Source organism: Fragaria vesca, linkage group LG1 (genome assembly GCF_000184155.1).
Source record: "Fragaria vesca subsp. vesca linkage group LG1, FraVesHawaii_1.0, whole genome shotgun sequence".
NCBI lineage: Eukaryota > Viridiplantae > Streptophyta > Magnoliopsida > Rosales > Rosaceae > Fragaria > Fragaria vesca.
In genome coordinates, this window is record NC_020491.1 from 9032596 (window position 1) to 9053506 (window position 20911).

Consider the following 20911-nt stretch of genomic DNA (forward strand, 5'->3'; position numbering starts at 1 on the left):
TCACTTTTCTGGGGAGGAAATTGGGTTTAGAGAGGTTATGAAATATGGGAAGAAGAGAAAGAAGATACGCGCAAGAATAGAGGTAAAATCGTCCAGAAAAAAGAAAAAAAACGCCAATAAAAAAAGGGGTTGGAGGTTCGAACTTGGGTTGTGAGGATAATGCAAAAAGTCTCTAGCCAATTCTGCTATTACAACTTATGTGAATATATCTAACTTTATGATATATAACTATACATACATATATATATTTTTTTTGGAGGCCCCCGAAAATCGGAGGCCCTGTGCGACCGCACACGTCGCATAGCCCAAAGGCCGCCCCTGGCTACTACAACCCCGTGTTAGGTTGATCAGCTGGGAAGGACATGAGCCTATCAACTTCAAAAGGTGTATTATTTATGTGACAGTTTCTGTTTTATACACATTTTATAGGTCATAGATAGATGCATATGTAGTTTAGCAGTCAATAATTGTAAATACAAATTCATTATGATTCATTAGGTATGCAGATGACGATGAAGATACTTTTGTTTAAGAATAGAAAAACTTACATTTTAGCTATCAAAGAATATAATCAACTTTCTTAATCTCATGTTAGCTTTGCTGTCATAGTTGGCTGGCCACATGCTTTCATCATTTCCCATTCGACATTAAAACTAATTGTGCTGATTAGATTTTGCCCTTTCGATTGGTCTAGTGGGTATTAGGGTTTACAAAACACACTTAACGGTTAATTACTTTGTTAGATCAATTCTTAGATTTTCCCTTTTGCTTTTGCTGGCCACCTAAATTGTGAAAATGGGATTAATATAGCCAATGACCTAGTGTTTAAGTACATACTTATGACCCAGTATACTTTAACTATTATGCAAAACTCCACAATATAAACGTTGGCTATAGAGTATACTAACAATTAGCATCTAGGCAAAATCATGCCCGAGTTCATATTCTTTATCTCCTAAACCTTGACCTCATGACTTTAAATTTGGTTTGTTAATGAAGACTTCTCTATCATTAGTAATAAGCAAACCTAATTCTGTGGTAATGGGCATTATGCCAGGCACTCATTTTCTGACTTTTTGTATATAATTTGTTTTCATTGGTGATGCAGTTAAGCTATAATTTTGTTTTTTACTGATATAATTAGAGAAATAAGATTCCTTCCTGATGTGTTCTGAAATGTCACTGGATTTGTGTTCCAATAATGTTAATCTATTTCTTTTTTTTCTTTTTTTTGGGGGTCTTTGGCAAGTTTTTTCTTTTCGTTCATTTAAGCCTATAAAAATGTAGTAGTTATTCATAAGCCATCGAGTATTGAACTTAACTGATACATCAAGAGTGCGAACAATTAAACATCATCAGATAGTGATGAAAGTTAGATAGGACTTTTGAATCCATTTTGGTAGATATGTCATAACTTTAGGATCAAATGTCGGTATACGTTACAAACAACAATTTCGAACATATGATGGCAAGCAGAGAGAAGAATTAGGAACAATTGAATCGGTACAAGTATGTTCGTGTTGCTTGTAAATTAAATTGTTGTAATTTCAGATCATGGTATTCGTTTGAAGTCTGTAGTATATCGTTTCAGAAAAACAAAAACAAATTGACTCATAAGACCCGGCAGCTTTAATAATCAGTCAGGATGACGCTGGTTACGCCTTTGTGTTCATATATGATGAAAATTTTCGATCATCATCATCATATACAATGTCTAACCTCTAAAGAGCCTTGACATTGTTTATGTGAAAGCTTTCCCCTCAATATTGTTTATAACTTTATATGTAAACTTTCCCCACCAAGAAAGCACCCAGATTTAATTATCAGACTCTAGAGTCCACTAAATTTGTCATACCCTTACAATCCAACAATGAAAACCATACAAAACCAGCACACAATAATGCCACTATTCTATGCGTGGTTTCTTTTGTCCAACTCCAATCCTATTGCTCATCCCAGACGCCATCACCAATCACTTGGCACCAATCATACATTTAAAACTGGAAATATATGCAGCTGGAGAAGAAAACAAAAACAGCATTCGAAAAGAGTTTCCCACTTGTTTACAAGTTCATTTCCATTGATTGCAACAGACACATAAAAGATTGATTACAAATCCAAAACCCTAGGCTCATATAATAGAAATAAACTTACACAGGCCACAGAGTTCTTCCAAGTAACAAGTACCTTTCATTGATTTAACTTCAAACAAAAAAAAAATTATTAACCACACAAATTAACCCGATTAATTAGCACATGAACATGTCAACTGGTTGATTGAAGCAGAGATTACTCCATGGATTAAGAAACTCATCACCACCAAACTGTGCAGTCATGTCTTCTTCTTCTTCATTGTCCAACAGCCATTTGGTCGAGTCAATACAGTCCACAATATCATTCAGACTCTGCAACCTGTTGGTGAGCTCAGCCACCTGGGCTCTGAGCACACAGTTCTCAGCCTCAAGGTTCAGGTAGAGCTGGTTTGTGACATTGATGCTCGTAAGGATTTGGTTGTTCTCTTTCCTCAACAGACCAACTTGGGCCGTCAGATCAGTCAGGTGCTCCTGCTTTCGCATCCGAGACCGGCGCGCCGATTCTCTATTGGACACCATTCTCTTCCTCTTCCTCAGGTCCATGACCTGATGAAGACCCTCTTGATCGGAGCCGGAGTTCATAATCTGAAGCGCGCTGGAGCCTGATGAGTTTCCACTAGAAGTAGCCATGCAGAATTGCAGATGCTAATTTATGTTAAAAAGAAAAAAAAAGGGTGAAAACAACTTGAATAAGAAATAGGGTAATCTATAAAATGTGGTGCAAAGCTAGTTTATATATGAAGGGTTTGGTTTTAGGGGCAGGTATTCATGAAAAAACGTAGAACCAGTAGAGGAAGACAACAGAGAATGATTGAACTAAATGGGTCCTTCGTCTGAGTGTGGAGTTTATCATAAACCCAGAGAGGAGAATTTCACTGAGCACTGGAGACATCTAGCTCAAACATGAAGAGCTGTATATGTATATATTAAGCATTACAGAAGCTAGCTAGGACCAAACTAAGAGAGCTCTATTGGTGTATGAGGAAACACAACAATCAAAGCTATAAGAACACAAAGGTTTTCAGAACCAGTGGAAGAGAGAGAGAGAGAGAGAGAGAGAGAGCTAGTTAGAGAGACCAAATGTTTATGGTAGGAAGAAAGATAAGGAAGAGGAGGTTTTGAATGGTGGTAGAGGGTTGAATATATAGATCAGGAATGCCCACTGTAAAGGAATAAACTAAATGGAAATGAATATGATACGCATGTCAAGATGAACATGTCTCAGAATGAAAACAAGGGAAATGATTAATATATGTATATAATGCAGCTCCAAACTAGGGGCCAGATTCTATGTACATGTTCTTATGGTAGACTATATTGGTGAGGCAAATTAGGTTTGAGGTTTTATTTTTTTCTTGTTTCCTTATTTTTCAAGCTGAAATTGATTAAGGAAGAAACTGTATTCAATTTGGTGAAAAGGCCAAGTGAATCTGAAGGCAATCTGAGCAGTACAATAGCACATGCAGTGTGGCCAGAACTCTGAAAGCTGGTCCCTAGGAATTGATATAGTATAAGGTTTTACATGGCCAGCAATGGCAGCTTAGCTGTGTGTGCTATTTTTTGTTATAAATGAAAAAGGCAGAATGAAGCAAAACTGCAAAACCCTTCCTGGCTTGTTGGTGATGCTATATATATCATATGTATTTAATTATGCTGATTTTATACGTAATAAATCTGGGAATGTAAGCATTCAGTTTCTATTTTGTACAAAGAGATCTAACTGGTAACTTCATAATGAGGGTTTTTTGGGGTCCTTTTCTAATTTGTAATTGCTTGAAGTCTACCCCATTTCCATTAACGTACGTATTGCATGCTCAAAAAAGTATCATAGTATATTCCTCTACGTAAAACTAATACATGTTTAAAGAATACTTCACCTAAATTCCTTCACGTATTTGTAAACGGATTATTTTGATCTTATCGATTTAAGTACTTGCTAGTATTTATCGAATCTAAATCAAGAGTTAGTATTTTCGCTGTTACTTTGTAAAATTGTACCAATCTTACCGAAACTGAAACTGAAAATAAAACTGCAAAAACTTTTGATCTATATGCATATGCGATCAATAGTTAACAGGAACACAAAGGAAATATCCGAGAAGAATGAAATGGATCCAAAAGCAACTTTGTGGTGCCTTAGAAATTAAGCACATAGTCTTGCAACTTGCAAGTAGCCCTTGGGTCTCAAATGGTGTGCTTCTTTTGTTATGCACCTTTGTGAGTGACATGCTTTTCTAGTAGGATGGTGGTGAGCGCTGTTTCTTTAATCTGTTTGCCCAAAAGTTCTTCAAAAGCAGCTTCATAATAAGCACTTTTTCTTGCTATACTTCATCACATAATGACTACATGCATATATAGTTGCACATATACAAACTTTCATGCTGTCTAATCAGGTGTCCTAGCTTGAGATGTACAAGACATGAAGAGAAGAAACTCAAGAAAGGATAAGATTAAAGAAGCTAGCCTCAGAGTTGCCTTATCTTCTGAGGTCGTATACTCGTATATGATCGAGGAAATTGGTTTAAACTTAGCAGATTCAATCTCATAAATCATTACGATGTAATTGTCTAGACGTGTTAACCACCGTGATGATTAACACGCCTTCACACTTCGAAATAAAAGACCTTCATCGATGCACTTTTGACTTCTTTAAGATATTAATATAAATTCAAGCATGTCTAATCAGCTGGAGGCTAATGGACCAGGATGGCAAAGAATATTTCTTGATTCTTTGTAGTTATACGGCCATCATTTCCTAATTCCAATCATCTAATTTCTGATATGTAGGAATTTGATTAAAGAGTTCAGATATACATTGTTCTTTGTACGTCATTAGGATACATTCTACTTCAGAAGCCTTTAATTAGTTGCGTCTTTGCCTCGTCCATGATAAGAGTCCTCCAAACTCTCCTTATGTTCATTTTCCTTCCTCTTAAGTTTGCAACTTTGCAAGGATCTCTTCTTTCAGGCAAAATAAACTACGGACAATGATCTTTCATGTGATAGATATATAACTAAACTGTCTTTAGAAATTAGTCTTTTCCCCTCTAATTTTCAAATTTATCGACAACAAAAGACCATATCAATCACGTCTAAAAAATGAATGCTAGTGCTTTGTCATCATATTTTCATTAGGATAGAAGCTTAAGGTTTGATCTCAAAAGTTAAATATAAGGTTTTTGTTTGCTTTGATGGAAGAAGAGTTAGGTTCCTCATGCGCTACGGTGTATTATTTTTGTTTTCTCATAAATTACGCTTGATCTTTCAGGACGTGTTTTTTTATGGACAATCAATAGCCAGTCTTATTTCTTCAAGAGTCCTAGCTTCGTCCTGGCTTACGCTATATCAACCCAATCATCGTGTTTGTTACTAGGATCTATAAAACTAAAGTCAACATCATTGACCTGATCCTAGACATCTCTAAACGGTGATATGATCAATACTTCGCCGGCACACCGGTCATGATCGACTAGCTAGGCTCGTGGTCGCCAAAGTCACTGTAGCCTCGGTTGGTCTTATTGTCGAATGTTGAGAGAGAATCGAACGTTGAAAGTATCGTGCTATCCATTGGTATCTCTACAAATTCTGAAAACTCCGGCAATGTTTTGAGTTGTTAGAGACTTGAAAATTGATCTACTTTTCGTGCTACAGACGCTGGTGTACTATTTTTTTTTTTATTAAAATGAGCTGAACTCCATTTATTAAGAAAAAAAAAGTCAGGGGAACAGAAGGGAAGGGGGCTTAACAAATCCCCTTCCAACAAAGAACAAAACAACATAACCTATAACAGAAAGCAACACTGAAAGAAAATCAGTGAAGAAAGCGAAAATGAGGTAAACCGAGTTGATCCTGAAGGTATAGATTCATAAAGAATTGGGGGATTGAGTCCCAATAAACCAAGCCTGAAGAAGATAAACCGAAGTTTGCTAGTGCATATGCTACCTGATTCCCTTCTCTGAATATATGAGAACACCGAAATTGCATTTGTGAGACACGATACATGCAATTATCCCAAACAACACGAAATCTCCATGGAACAAGATGAGGGGAATGGATGAAGTTAAGAACAATGGCGAAATCAACCTCAAGCCAAATATGCTTCCATTCCCGAATCCAAGCTAATTCAATAGCCTTAATAACAACCATAACCTCTGCGTCCACCGAACAAGGGATGTGCAAATTACAAGCAAAAGCACCAATAAACTCACCCTTGAAATTTCGGAAAACTCCCCCAAAACCAGCCTTGCCTGAGTCATAATTGAAAGCCCCGTCAGTATTAATCTTGATGCAGTCAAAAAGAGGAGGAATCCAATTCACTTCTATAATTCGAGGAGCTCGTCTTAGCTTACAAGGAACATCAAAGCACTTTAAAACACAAAGCTCCGAGATTGAATTATTCATGCAACCTGAGGCGAGAAAACTGGAAGCTCGCATATGCCCCATAATTAAGCGACAAACATGTGATGGCAAGCAAGAATAACCATCATACTTGACTTTATTGCATATTCTCCAAATAAACCACAAAGTGGTACAGAAACAACTTAACCAAAGCTCTTTCAGTTGAGGACTTCGATCATTACCTCTTCCTGCATGCAACAAATCCAACAAGGAGTTTGGTTGTGTAGCCAATTGAAAGTGAGAGAACCACTTTTGCCATATGAAATCTGCAAAAGGGCATGTGAAAAAAATATGGAACAAGGATTCCCCATATACGCAACACATAACACATCTAGATGCGAGAGAAACTCCACGTTTTTGTAAGAAGTCCTCTGAAATTACTCGGCCCCGTAACACCTTCCAAACTAGTAATGAGATTCTGGGAGTGATGAATTTACACCAAATTAATTTCCCCCAATTCAAAGTGGGAGAATGAGGTCGTAGAAATTGAAAAGCCTCCTTGGCACTTAACACACCAGATTTCGATGAAGACCAAATAAGCTTATCATGCTTCATGGGGTCCAAGGCCACTGGAACTCTACTGATCATATCACAAAGGCTTGGATGATGTAATTGAAGCAAATGAGGAAAAGTCCAAGAGCCATTATAGATAAAGTCAGCCACTTTTCCTTCTAACAGATGAAGTAAGCCATGATGATTACTGAAAAAATCAACAATAGGCTTACCTATGAAATTATCTTTCCAAAATGAAACAGAAGCTCCAGAGCCATCTTGCATTCTCAAGAACCCGTGGAAAGAACTTCCTCACACCTAACCATATGAAAGAGCAGGCATAAGAGCTACGTGGAGAACTATTACGTAAAAACATGTTGCGAATAAAAGCACAACTTTCTGATGAAGATGAATAAATCTCCCAACACTTCTTTAATAAGAATGAGCAATTAAGAAGCACAAGTTACTTTAGGCCCAAACCCCCTCTTCAAGTGGTGTACAAAATGACTGCTAGGCAATTAAAGGCACCCCTCGTTTATCTATAGATCCGGACCACAAAAAATTCCTACACCATACCTCCAACCTTCTAAGAAGAGAAATTGGCCACTCTTAGACTTGTAGACTGTAGACAAGCATGTTCTTAACCACTGATTTTATCAACTGGAGCCGACCAGCCATTGACAATATAGAACCCATCCAGCTAGTAAATTTTAACGAGATTTACCTCGGAAAATAGGAACTCCCAAGTAGGTAAAAGAAGCATTCCCAAGAGACATGCCAAGGAAACCAGCAATGGAATGACGTCTCTCATGCAGACGCTGGTGTACATGACTTTTCGATTTGATGGGGTTTGAAGGAATTGATTTTTGCTTGTTTTGGAGTAGAGCGCGTGCTTCCAGAGTCCGGTGGTTTTTAGAGGTGAACACGGGGACTGTGTAACCTCATTTAAAAGAGTCGGTGTCTCTCCTAAACATGGATGCGTCTTATTTCTTTAGATAGAGCAGTCTTGTCCTCCTAGTCTTGGGAAACAAACGTGTCGTGGGATGTTTTGGACAAAAAACAGGGAATAATAAGCCCAAATAGAACACTGGCTCATTGGTTTTATATGGGCTTGTTTCAGGTTGCCAGCAAGTCATGACCTTGCATTGGGCTTCAAACATCCAAAAGCAAACCCACATCTTGATCTGAAATCCATTTCACCACTACTGATATCATATGTCACTCCATTACAGTACTTATTCAAGAGGAGCAAATTTTGAGTTGAAATCCAAGTCACCAACACTTCAAAACTAGGATATGTTAGAGTGTTAAAAGGGGTTCAGAATGTAACAAAAATTAGGGTGTGTGTTAACAGGGGTTCAGAATGTAACAAGCATCCGAAATTGTCCAAGAACAATTAATCCTTCTGTTTCGCTGTGATCACAAGGAAGAGTTCAAAGTCAAGAGCAACAAGAAACCTCTAAGTGGAAAGAGACGCTTCTCGTGATTTGGACAACACACAAAGGAGTTCACTTTGCATTTGGTGGAAGAATGAGTAACTGATAATGAACATGTACAGGGAAAGAGAAGACCAGAGCAGATGATTTTTATTCAATTCCTTTAGTCTCTTGCAGGAAATGCCTCACATGATCGATAGTACAGGACCATAGTCTTAGACTAGGGATAAACAAGCATAATTATATACACAGTTACAAGATAGCAAATGTCCCTTTGCAGAGAACTCAAACTACCAAACAAACAACAGGAAACAAAATCTTGGTAAAACCAATATCAGAAGTTCACTAACACCTTATATTTTCTCAAATGTCAACAAAGAAACATCGTCGAGGAATTAAAGTCTTTTGACATTTACCTAAGCAAAAGGGTTGGAAGAAGCAGCTTCTGGATGGTAGTGAAGCATCTCGTTCCACATCATCTCCCGAATCATATGTTCCCCTAAACTTTCATCTATGTCGAGGTTGATCGGAACATGAACAATAGAATTGCTTCTGGGATCATATAGCCCTGACATGTAAGGATGTTGGAGTGCATCTGAGACGGTGATTCTCTTAGTTGGATCAAACACAAGCATCCTTTGCAACAAATCTATAGCCAAAGGATCAGCTTGAGGGTACAGACGGGAAAAATGTGTTCCCCTCGAATAGGGCAGTGATTTGATGAACTTCCTGGCTTTCGGATTGTCAATGAACGCGATATCAGGTTCCTGCTGGCTACCAAGAACATTGATGATTAGTTTTAGCTGGTTGAGGCATTCAGTTCCGGGAAAGATTGGTTTCCGGCCAAGAATCTCAGCAAAGATACATCCTACAGACCAGACGTCAATGGATGTTCCGTAATTGTCACAGCACAATAGCAGCTCTGGTGCACGATACCAGCGAGTGACAACATACTCTGTCATGAACTGGTCATTACCTCTGCTGGTTCGGGCCAACCCAAAATCACATATCTTTAGGTCACAGTTAGCATTGATGAGCAGGTTCCCAGGCTTCAAGTCTCGGTGAAGAATGTTTGCTGAGTGAAGATACTTCAGCCCTCTAAGCAGCTGCAATGCATACTCCAAATTAATAACAACTAAAAGAAATAGAGCTCAAAATTAACTGATACTAGGTATATATGCAGTCACATTTTTTCAAGGCCGAGTGTTGAGTCCCACTTAAGAAAATGTAAGAGACTGCAATGTCTATCAAACTTGGGTTAATATATACATTAGTAGATGCGTTATAGTCATCAAGTTTGTGTTCCTTTTCCCAGAACCATGTTCATCTCCATAAATTAGTATAGCAGAAGTTTAGCATTAACTAACTAGGATGATGTACTACTTGAAAGAAGAACAAATGAATTAACATAACAACAGTTTAGAGAATTCTAATACCTGAAATAGAAAGTATTTGCAATGGTCTGTAGAAAGTGGCTGTGAAGACTTTATAATTTGGTGAAGATCAGTATCCATGAGCTCATACACAAAGTACACGTCCTTGAAACTTGTCCTGTGAGTAGGCATCATAACATCCTTCAAAGCAATCACATTCTCGTGCTGGATATTTCTAAGCAGCTTCAACTCCCTCAGTGTCCTCAATGCATCAATGCGGTTCTCAAACACGTTATTGATCTTCTTGATTGCAACTTTCTCATTCGTTTCTCTGTTGATGGACGAGCATACAACACCGTATGCTCCTCTCCCTATGGGTTTGATCGGAACATACTTGGAATCAACTTCGAACAATGTTTGCCACATTGAGTAATATTGCTTCCCCCGTTGCCTGATTCCATTCGGAGGCTCAACCAAAGTTGCCATTTCCCTGCAAATCACCATAAGACAATCTAAATCACTCAATACACATCATAACTTGAGCCACAGAAACCTCCAAATAACTTTCGAACCAACAAAGTTTACTATGAACAACATGAATTACTGTATGAACTTACATAAAAAGCTGATTAGAACAGGGAATATAACCAAGTGAGAAAGATTAAAGAGTATGACATGCAATAATTAGAACAACAATACGCAGGTATAAAAGATAGCCTCTAGACTAGAATCGATTCTTACTTGCCCCTTCCACTTCTGCTGGGTTTGGATCTTTTCCAGTCACCCTGTTCCCGTTTATGTTACTCTTCTTTACTTTTTCTCCCACTTTACAAATTATAAACAATTTCATTTCCACTTTCTGCCTTCTTCTTTTCTCTTAAAACCCCACTCTGTACTCTGCCAACTCCCTAATCTTTCTCTCTTCCTTTACTTGCCTACCCAGCAACTCTCCAATCCCATTCACACACCAAAAAAAAGCCTCAAACTTTCAAACCCAACACCTCCAAAACACACACCCCAATACCCAATTCACAAATTCAAATCCTCAATTCCACAGCTTTACACAATTAACAATCAACTACAAAAACAGAAACCCAGAAACAGAGACTAAAAGAAGAGAAGCCTCACCTCAATAACTGCCAGCCAACATTAAACACAGCAAGATCCCACAAGAAAGTAGATGTTTGCTTATCCAATGTTCCAATATAAACACTTCAAATTTGAAACATCAAAGTGATCGAATCGATCACGAAATAAAGATTCGTGATTTCGTCTGAGAGATCTTAGCGAGACAGAGCAGAGAATATAGATAGAGAGAGAAGGGTGGAAGATAGTTGTTATTGAAATAAAGAATGAGGGAATGGGGAAGAGGATGAGAGTGAGCCAAACCCAAACCCACCCATGACAGTACCACACGGCATAATTCACAACGTATATAACTGCACACCCACAAACGACAGCTCGAGATCTCTCTCTTTCTTTTTCTTTTTCTTCATGCACAATCAAAATCTCTCTATGACCCAATCATGGAGTTTGGGAGTTTGAAGTAAAACACGCCTCACGCTTTGAGCTCGGCTCTGTAGTCAAACTCATCTTTCACTTGTTACAGTGACCGGCGCAGTCTCTCTCATCAGCCATGTGTACTCTTACCTTGTTTTCAACACCATTTTGTTTTTTTGGAAATTCTTATGGGATACGTTTTTCACTCGTTCGATTTTGTTCTAGTGTTTGAAGTAAAATCTCTTGGAAGTTTATGTACCCAAAAAAAAAAATTATCTTAGAAGTTTGGTACATTCTCCTTTGTGAATCAAGCATTAATATCATCGCTCAACTCAAGTTTAGTTATGAAACTGTCAAAATAATCAGACACTATATTTTGTTACAGTTTAAAGTAATTTCAGATGCACCGCGAAGTTAGTCATCATGTCAAATTTTTTGTAAAACCTTTGGGATATCGTGACACCGTCAAAATATAAAAATTAACATCACTTATTTCCCATTTAGACATATATATAATGAAGTCGTTGAGTAGTCACCAGCTCTAATTTTTTTTATCCATATTCTTTGTTAAGGTAAGAAGCTTATGCATCATTTGTTCGAATAATTTTGTAAAATATGACCTGAATTGGCGATCCTTAAAATATTATTCATATTATACTTCTTAAATGTTACATAATTCAACGTCGGTAAAGATGTCAGGTAAAAAACCGTTTTATATATCTAAAAATATCAGTCAAACTTGTATGATTTAAAGTCGTATAAAGTTGCAACTAGCGTTAAAATCTCTTAACTTATATGCAAACCTTCAAAGAATAGACTTCTCCATTAATGTACCAAACTACCAATTATGTTACTTTCAACACACTGTTATCTACCTGTGATTCATAAGATTAGGATGGCCCTCTACCTCTACTAGCATTCTTCTTGTTACCTCATTAATGTTTATGCAGTAATTTCCATTAAACCCTGTGGGGGTTAAGCTAAGCCAAAGCCAAGTCTTAGGGCAGCCCTAAAGCCTAAAAGCCACTATATGGCTTCAAAGGGCGGCAGTTCCACCTTGAAGATATGGTAAAGATCCTAGTTTATCTGCCTTTGCTTACCCTACAATTCATTTCAAAGGGAGACATTCTTATATATTTTGCTCTCCCTCTCACTCCAACTCTGCCTCCACTACCAAGCAACGGCGGCGCCACGTGGAAAGCTGGTAGCTGCCGCCGGTGGCCTCCTCCCCTCCTTGCTTAGCTTTGCTTTGGCCCCACTTCACCTGTCAATCTTGTTCTGTCATCAGTCCTCACCAAAATCCAAAGTAGCTCACTAGCTTTCCGGCAACCAAAACTGGAAAGTCGTCGGGTACATGGTAGGGTTCCATGTACGTTCATGCACCCGATCTGGCAGAATGTTACCATCATACTCGTGTTACATGAGTTGCGTGATTAAGAGTCTAAGACCTTGGCAATAGAGTTTGTAGTTCTACTGGTTGAGAAATCGAGTTTGTAATTCAATGGTTAAAAGTATTTTAGATTGTTCGAGACATGAAGATATTAGTAGAAAACTTATTAAGAAAGAAAGTATATATATTAATGATTACAATTGCACATAATATGGCATATAAATTTGGAATAAGAGTAGGTACAAAACTATACCAAACTATAGCATGTGGCCAAAACTCATGAAATCAGATGTGGAAGATATTACAATGCAAGGCTGCATTTGGAGGGCGGCTTTGAAAAACCAACAATGAAACCAAGCATATTCTTCAGAGGTTTCCCTTCCTCATGTGGAATGACCCAACTCTACCGCAAGAATATGCTACTTGATCAACCATGATAGCACATGAATTTCATCATTTTCTTCCTCTTGTTCTTCTTGTTCTTCCTAGGTGCCAAGATCTCATCTTGTCGAGCAAGTGACTCGTGGAGAGCCTAAAAAAAGGAAACAAATTCAAATGAGATCATACACCAGTTTGCAGCAGTTGTGTACTAATTTCTGGTCATTGATGCAAACTACAGCTTTTGCTTTTCTGTTGCTTGGTTCTGTACTATGAATGTGTTATGTTTATGTTACTAGCTTTATGCAAGGTTTTTAAGTCCTGTGAAACAAATTTTTAGAAAAGAAACTTGAAGAGGCCAAGGATGGTACCTTTTTTGTTTCATTAAGCTCTTGCTCCAAGGCATCAACTCGGCTTATAGCAGCATTCAGCAGTACTTCCTTCTCGTGTGGTTTGGAAGATGGTTTAACTCTCTCTTCCAATTCAGCCATACGTTTCATGACAGACATGAGTTCTGAACCGGGGATGGTAGAGCACGAAGGCTGGTGGTTGAACGTTGTGTCATCACCGTAGACAGTGCTTGAGTAGAAGGTGGAATCTGTGAGCCTCTTTGGCATGTTACGGGTTAGTTTGACCATAGCAACAATCCCCATAAGAAATGCCATAATACCAGCAATAATCTGAGAGCCGAAGCCATCATAAACTTTGGGAGCTTCATAACATCCTCCTGCTGCAAGTTAAAGGAAAATTAGTTCATAATGATTGTAAAAGAAACAAAACACAAAGCAATGCTACTGTTATGTTGGATTGGAAAGGAAAGAAAATACGTGTATAAGGTCACATATCGGTTAGCTGATGTACCTTTGCCATTCCTAACTGCCGTTTGCCAAGTTGGCGCTGAAGTTGGGGGATACTTGAAAGGTCCTTGGATACTTTTACTCATGGATGGCTGTGAAAATTATTTCAGAGGAAGTTAAATAGCCATATTAGGACGGGCGAGCGAGACAGATAACATGACTTCATTACAGATTTAGCTACATGAAGAACAACGCAATTCCATCTCTTCTGCAAACATTGACTCCTAGATACCAAGGTGAACATATGATTCAAATGGATGTGGCACATAGCGCCACAGTGACATTATAGGTTGGAACATTCTCTTCATTCACCCCTATGGAACACACTTGACTCAACACACAAGTTCTTTTGAATCTACTAGAAGTCCACGATTATCCGACTACTCAGGTTTCAAACAAAAGATAAATAAAAATACAATAGTGCCAGTGCTGCAGAATTATCAACACTACTGCTACCCCCCTCTCTATCTGTGTCATGCATAAATTGTAGGTTTTGTATGCAACAAAAACTGAAGTTGAAGTCTTCCACACTTACTTCTCTGTGGAAGTGTGACAGTCCACGAGGCAGATGTTGCATATCAGCTACGTCACGTTCCTGCGAGGTTATATAAATCAGCTAGTGCTTTTGTCACAAGAAATGCAAGAAGACACTATGACAATAACATAATGGAAAATTTGAGATGATTCAGTGCCCAAATGGCCAAATGTGACAAATTGGACGAGCTTCATTTTATCCTTAACAACTTGTCTTGTCTACAAGGGGAGTTAGTAAGGTAAAGATAAAGGAAAAGTGGATCTATCTTAAAAAATCATGTAAGACATTTGGGTTTGTTATGTTCACCTCTGATATCGTCTCCATTTCACTTATTTGAACAGGAGGTTTCTTTGTACATTTATGAACACCATTCTGGACCATCTGCATTTTTATATATCAAGTATCTGAGAATTTGAACTCAACTACAGACTGAAAATTATACAGTCTATTGAGTTATAATATACAGAAAGAAAAAAAGAAGCAAACAATGGTCTTTATTTACCGCCATTATCAACTGGTCCTTCCAGGGGCCCTTATCAGAACGCATACACCCTCCTTGATCAGCACAAGTACATGTACCTCCTAAAAATTCTGGCAACTCACTGAAGTAGCCAAAAATTGAACATTAATAAAGAATGTGAGCAGTTCTGTGTACATGTTTAAACAGACAGCGTTATCGTGATAATAATACAGGTTTAAGTATTGGCTATTGGGCTAGATATAGCAAATGCCAAAGGCATAAAAGGTAGAACATTGTGGATCAAAGGCAAGAGCTGAAAATTTTGTTTAAAAGAAGCTGTTGCTCAATTAGAGACTTACCTAGCATCAATTATTTCAAGCAACTTGCTCTGGTAGTTGTTACCAAGGACCTGGAGGAATATAATTTCACAGGTTACTATGGTCCTGAGAAGGAACTAGAACTTTTAGCTCAAAAAGGTATACTGACATTTATTTTCTCAGTAGTCTTGGGATCAATGAAGGACTTCACAGTGCTCCACAACATTCTAAAACCAGAACCAGCATTGATGATAAACATACGATTCAAGGTCTGCAATGAAAAAAAAAAAAAAACTACACAATTCTGCCGTCCACAAAAATAATATAGAGCAAAAGATGTTCATATAGTACCTCAGGATAGTTGTTGCCATCAATCGTCTGAAGGCAACTGATAAGTTCCCTTGCAGCTTTGTTGAAACTTTTAAGTCCCTGAGGCATTCATCTAAGTTAAGATAGACAATTTTACTTTTGTTACATTTAAGCATTTAAAGGAATACAGAAATTGCACTACAAAATAGTAGTTTTTAGCACCATTGAGTAAAATCTGCAGAGCTTTAAATCATTCCTAATGATTGACATAGCAATAAACAATTTAACAGTTTGTCTCCAAAAGTAGTGATTATGATAATCATACCACTCCTTGCACATCCAAAATAGTTGTACTTTGATCAATGTGCTTCTTCGCTGCTATTGAACAAGCTGGGAACTTAGCATCAAATGTCCTTTCAAACTCGCGGACATGGTATTTCACATAGCGCTCTATTGTTGTGGTTTCCATCAGCTTGTTTGCATTTACTTGGCCTATTCTCTCAATATACACAGGTTGTCCATCCTTGTCAACTCCATGGTGTCCTTGAGGATAGTATTGCACGACTTCATCGAGTTCCTTGAAATCGAAATCCTATGAATAGAAAGACGCATTATGAATATGTAAAATAATGAATATTGTTAAATGAAGCACTGTAACAGAAATTAAGAAAATTTCAAAAGCCTTTACCTCCAGTATTGTGTCAGCACCAAATGTCTTCCTCCACTGAAGCATATCAGACCACATTTGCTTGGTTTTCTCGATATCAAATTTCCTGGCCTTCAAGAATCTTTCATACAAAAATGAAATTCAAATTCACATTAACACACCAGAAGAAAAATCATGAAAACCATGCAACATACTATATGTGGAAAACAAAAGGGTATAAACCTCAGAATCTTATGATAATCATCGTGCTTGGCAGGAAGAAGCTCCTCCGCTATAAGTGCCTGACGAAGCGATTCAACAGCCTTTGTCTCCTCAATGTCATGCACATCCTCCATTTCCACAGACAGGACTCTACTCTGGCTCCTCCTATGCTTTCTTGTCAAAGAGTTTCTGAACCTGGCAGAAGCAGTCATTGCTTTCTTCTTCAATGACCCCATCCTCGTCTTTCTCTCTTCCTCAGAGATTTCAACATCGCATGCTGAATACGTACATTGATAATTATCAAAGCATTAAATTTAGAAAATGCATTAACCATGCATAGAGAGGAAAGTGGTCTGTCACGGTTTCACCTTGCTTTGTGGATTGAGGTCCAGACATGGTTGTAGAATCAGAGCTAGCAGAAGAGAAACCAAGCACTTCACAATCACAGATGCAGGGACTCAGAAGCAAAGCCCTGCCCAAATGCCTATAACATTCCACTTAGGAAAACAAACATTACAAACAAATCAATTACGCAAATTTCTAAGCAAAAGCAACTCAAATAACACAAATTGAAAACAAAGAAAATTGGATAAAATGGAACAAAATTAAGCCGACCAACATTATTACCTCTGATTCACAAATGGAGATCAAAATCAAATACCAAAAAAAAAAAAAAAAAAGAAGGTTGGGGCGAGAGATAGTAATGGGTATAAATATCCTGAATCATAGTCGGAGATTCCGGCATATTTGCAAAAATGAGGGATAGAGAAGTTGACGAGGTCTTAAAGCCATGCAAAAAAGGAGACAACGTTGACGGAATGCAAGGCATTTCCGCTCAAATTCTGATTCAAGTAAACCCGATTTCCCGGCAAAATTACTCAATACGACGAGTCGTTTGTCCATCAGTGAAGGAAACCTACGCTTTGGTAAAACGAATATTCTTGAAAGTGGAAGTGATTGGAATTTGGAAATCTATACAAGTTAATACTATTTGTATGCCATTCTTGTTGGTTGTTTCAACTTTGGATCAACCAGAAAGTTGAAGATAATGAAACATTCAACCACTGGGTTAGTGATAGTAAAGCCATAGTGGTTTTTGGTATTCTTTTCTTCACCAGCAGCCGTACATGTAGTCAACCTGCTCAGAGTTACATCATTTGGAGAGTATATCATAAATGTATACAGTTGGAACTTGGAAACACTGGATTTCATATCTTAGAAGATAATCATCAAGTACAGTACAATATTTGCATGGATTGTGTTTTAATTTATTTCATTTTTGATACCAACTTTAGTATAAGAATCCAGTTTCTTTATTATTGTAGTAAGAGACTATGAGACTAGCTGTAGGCCTGTAGCCATCAAACATTAAAAGTTCAAAACAATCAGATATTTTTTCTCAACAATCCCTGATTTGGCCTCATACTTTCTTTATCCAGCATTCCAGCTACTCTAATCTGAATACAATAAAGTGATATGATAATGTGGGATCAAGAATTTGGAATTTAGGGTATGAAATTAAAGAGGCCAAATTTACAAATCAGCAAGGAATGAAAAAATTCGGCTCAAACAAGATGAGTTTTGATGGATTCATAGTCATGAAGTTGAAAGTTTCTGGTAAATGGAGTTGGTTTTGCATTCAATCATGACGCATCTCCGGATAATATGCATCACGCTACAAGCTATATGAGTTTCCTGTGAAACATCAGTAAGGAATATGAAGAGACAAGGAGACAACGAGGCCTCCCACAAATATAATTATAAAGCTTCTAATCCTATTGGGAAAGATAAAAAGTTTGATCGTAGACAACAGAGATAAGGAGTAAATTGGAGACACATTCTCTATTCAAGCCGGGGATAACACATTTCCAATGTAATTTTGATTCTCCAAAAGAAAATACATAGATCAGAAGTATACTAACATACAACTAAAAGCATTTGAAACTTCTGTATCCTTATCAGTCTGAATCAGAATCATGATTCAGAGAGGATCTCACTGTCCTGCGACCACCTTCAAGATAATCATCATCTTCGTCTTCTTCTTTCTTCTCAGTAATTATACCTGTTAAAATCACAGTTTAGAGTGTGCCACAGGCTAAGAAATGCAAACACACACGTTTGACAAAACATTACCTTTCTTGATTAGGACAACCTCAAGTGCCCTTGTGCTGAAATCATCTTTTCCACCCATATCAATGAAACCAATCAGCCTATCCACAGCAACTCCTTTTCTAGAAAGGCAAAAAGTTGGGTCTGTAAATATAAAAGTTCTAAACCAGCATCCCAAAGTAAGGAGAAGGACGTGACATGCTCTTAAGGCATGCCTAACACAGCTTTGGTAATCACTTTGATATGTCCTGAAGTATTGGCCAAAACAAAACAAAAAAATCCAGAACTTGCAAAACCCTCCATCACCAACAGAAACTGTGTGGTATAATCAACTTGCAAGTCGGGCTCATGATTAAATGTGGTATGATTCCAACCACATAGCGCGTGCTGTATCAATATTGGAAATTCAGATGCATATACATTTATAGTAAACAAGATGGGAATATTCTGACCTGAATATTATGACACAAGGCAGAGTTTTGACTCCTAGCTTGGTGACAAAGAAGGGTGCATTCTGCAGTTGATTTCCAAATGATCAAATTTATCAGTCGAATGTTGATGCTTACTTAATGACCACAACGGAGTTTGCAATATACTCTCACTCCTTGTAAACATGCAAAAGAGGATCAATTCATAAGAGCAGACACTGACCTCAGCATCCAGCTTGATAAACTTGGTGTCAAGATGCTTTAAAGCAAGGGTCTTCAAATGCTTATCCATTATCCTAGACACAAACATTTCACATAAGCACACACACGAAACCCTCACATTTCCATCTTCATTCACATAAACCACACAAAAAAAGAATCCAAAACCTTACTTGCATCTATAAAACTCTCTATGGTAAAAGTGGCAGATGGTCTTTTCACTCCCAGTAACTTCCCCCAAGAAATCCCCCTCTGTAATTTCCCTATACTCTCCATGCCCTTGCCTCTTCAACGCTTCCCTCTTCTCAGCTTCTCTCTATTCAAATAAAACACAATTGAAATCGAGACTCACATGGTCTTTAATTCTTTATAACATCACAAAGAAATCGAAAAGATCAAACCTTTAGCGCTGCGATGCGATCCGCGTGCAATTTTTCCAGCTCAGGATCCTAGCAGTAACCAAAATTCACAAATCAGATCACATTGTGAAAATTAAAATGCAATTTTGTTGAATTGAACTTACATCCATGAGCTCGTCAAGGTCGACCTCCTGGTCGGCGGAGCTGGTAGCCGGAGCTTTTTCTCCGGCGAGCAATTCCTTCTGGTAATTGCGGGCAGCGGCGGCCATTACATTTCCGAATGCTAGGTTTTGGAGAGTGGATTTGACTGCATCTGGATCCATCTTTCCCTTGAAAAATTGAGAAGTGAATGAATTTGAGAGTCAAATTTGAGAATTGGAGATCTGGGTTTGGGAAAAGAAGCTTACTTTGGTTCAGTTGGTGTGGGATTCTTGAATCAAAAAGCAAGTCTGGGATTGCAAAATCGTTGAGGGTTGAAGCTTGAAAGGGGTGAACCGCGAATTAGGGTATTGGGCCTTAGGCAGCCCAGTTAATATTGGATCAACAGTTATGAAGCCCAGTTAGCAGTTTTCCCCATATTGTACGCGAGATAGACTATGGACATTAAATTGTCCTTATTTGTAACTTTTTGTCTTTAAGTGTGTAAGATAATGTGTAAATAATATATTTGTAAACTGAAATTTAGTTAAGAACTAATATGTAGTTTGTTATTATATATAGGTTCTTTGTTCACCAAATGGTAGTATCTTTATGTTTGGCCCAATGGTTAGGACCTTAGGTACTGATTAGGCCTGTCAGTCTTACTCATAACCCGTCAACCTGCACGATACCTGCATGCTGTGAACACGCACGAACCCGTCCATTTACTGTTCCGTGTTGGGAAAACACGCACGCCTAAAACCCGTGAATTAACGGGTCGTGCCGTGCTTTCCCATTAGAACACCCGTCGGGACCTGTTAACGTTAAATATGCTCGATTCAACCTCCATCAGTCTCTCTCTTTTGTAAACATTCGATACCCATATTTCAGGAGAGCTATGTACATGATAACTAAGCTTATCGCTAATTTTGCGTATCTATTTCGATGATCTAAGACCAACCCCTTCCTTTCAAAAAGACAAACCCCTTTGAGAAATAGGAGTGAATCAGTCTGGTATAGGCGCAACTCATAGCAAAACCGTAGTTGTGCTTCCCCAGAAAACAGAGCAAGATTGATGAGCTGCTTAGCTGCTATGATTTCAAATTTCCAATCAAGGGTTTGATGAAACGAATCAAAATGGGATTGGATGAACATGAGGATAGATATATTTGAAAGCTAAGGTGGTGGAGAGAGAGAGAGAGAGAGAGAGAGAGAGAGAGAGAGAGAGAGAGAGAGAGAGAGAAGAGAGAGA

General features: G+C 38.0%; 5 protein-coding genes across 5 annotated transcripts; all 5 read right to left on the minus strand.

Annotated features, from left to right (window-relative positions):
• Positions 1-2045: 2045 nt before the first annotated feature.
• Positions 2046-3303, minus strand: LOC101315273 (ocs element-binding factor 1-like). The gene has a single exon (XM_004287818.1). It carries the CDS (start codon positions 2721-2723, stop codon positions 2250-2252), a length of 474 nt encoding a protein of 157 aa, XP_004287866.1. The 5' UTR covers positions 2724-3303; the 3' UTR covers positions 2046-2249.
• A 2600-nt stretch (positions 3304-5903) lies between these two features.
• LOC101306468 (putative ribonuclease H protein At1g65750-like) lies at positions 5904-6536 on the minus strand. The gene has a single exon (XM_004289067.1). The coding sequence runs from the start codon at positions 6534-6536 to the stop codon at positions 5904-5906; it is 633 nt and encodes a 210-aa protein (XP_004289115.1).
• A 2035-nt stretch (positions 6537-8571) lies between these two features.
• Positions 8572-11329, minus strand: LOC101313547 (mitogen-activated protein kinase 7-like). Its single transcript, XM_004287813.1, has 3 exons — positions 10921-11329; positions 9856-10282; positions 8572-9525 (listed from the first exon to the last, which is right to left on the minus strand). The coding sequence occupies exons 2-3, from the start codon at positions 10276-10278 to the stop codon at positions 8836-8838; spliced, it is 1113 nt and encodes a 370-aa protein (XP_004287861.1). The 5' UTR covers positions 10279-10282; positions 10921-11329; the 3' UTR covers positions 8572-8835.
• A 1780-nt stretch (positions 11330-13109) lies between these two features.
• On the minus strand, positions 13110-16802 carry LOC101306761. Its single transcript, XM_004289068.1, has 12 exons — positions 16775-16802; positions 16428-16683; positions 16227-16326; positions 15864-16130; positions 15581-15658; positions 15399-15500; positions 15272-15321; positions 14955-15054; positions 14759-14833; positions 13922-14009; positions 13432-13790; positions 13110-13214 (listed from the first exon to the last, which is right to left on the minus strand). Exons 1-12 carry the CDS (start codon positions 16800-16802, stop codon positions 13110-13112), a joined length of 1608 nt encoding a protein of 535 aa, XP_004289116.1.
• Positions 16803-18162: 1360 nt separating this feature from the next.
• Positions 18163-20070, minus strand: LOC101313836 (thioredoxin domain-containing protein 9-like). The gene is made up of 8 exons (XM_004287814.1): positions 19929-20070; positions 19686-19850; positions 19564-19611; positions 19336-19478; positions 19167-19239; positions 18968-19029; positions 18540-18637; positions 18163-18468 (listed from the first exon to the last, which is right to left on the minus strand). The coding sequence occupies exons 2-8, from the start codon at positions 19842-19844 to the stop codon at positions 18365-18367; spliced, it is 687 nt and encodes a 228-aa protein (XP_004287862.1). The 5' UTR covers positions 19845-19850; positions 19929-20070; the 3' UTR covers positions 18163-18364.
• Between the last annotated feature and the right edge of the window lie 841 nt (positions 20071-20911).

Bases quoted from the DNA above. Each gene is read 5' to 3' on its own strand.
- LOC101306468 (XM_004289067.1), bottom strand. From the start codon at position 6,536: ATGGGGCATATGCGAGCTTCCAGTTTTCTCGCCTCAGGTTGCATGAAT.
- LOC101313547 (XM_004287813.1), bottom strand. From the start codon at position 10,278: ATGGCAACTTTGGTTGAGCCTCCGAATGGAATCAGGCAACGGGGGAAG. The intron at 9,526-9,855 runs GTATTAGAATTC...TATGCATTGCAG, and splicing joins GCAAATACTTTCTATTTCAG to CTGCTTAGAGGGCTGAAGTA.
- LOC101313836 (XM_004287814.1), bottom strand. From the start codon at position 19,844: ATGGATCCAGATGCAGTCAAATCCACTCTCCAAAACCTAGCATTCGGA. The intron at 19,240-19,335 runs GTAAGGTTTTGG...GTTTGTGTCTAG, and splicing joins AGAGAGTTTTATAGATGCAA to GATAATGGATAAGCATTTGA. The intron at 19,030-19,166 runs GTCAGTGTCTGC...AATCAACTGCAG, and splicing joins TTATCAAGCTGGATGCTGAG to AATGCACCCTTCTTTGTCAC.
- LOC101315273 (XM_004287818.1), bottom strand. From the start codon at position 2,723: ATGGCTACTTCTAGTGGAAACTCATCAGGCTCCAGCGCGCTTCAGATT.
- LOC101306761 (XM_004289068.1), bottom strand. From the start codon at position 16,802: ATGTCTGGACCTCAATCCACAAAGCAAG. The intron at 16,327-16,427 runs GTTTATACCCTT...TTTGTATGAAAG, and splicing joins GATTATCATAAGATTCTGAG to ATTCTTGAAGGCCAGGAAAT. The intron at 15,501-15,580 runs GTACTATATGAA...TTTTCATTGCAG, and splicing joins ATGGCAACAACTATCCTGAG to ACCTTGAATCGTATGTTTAT.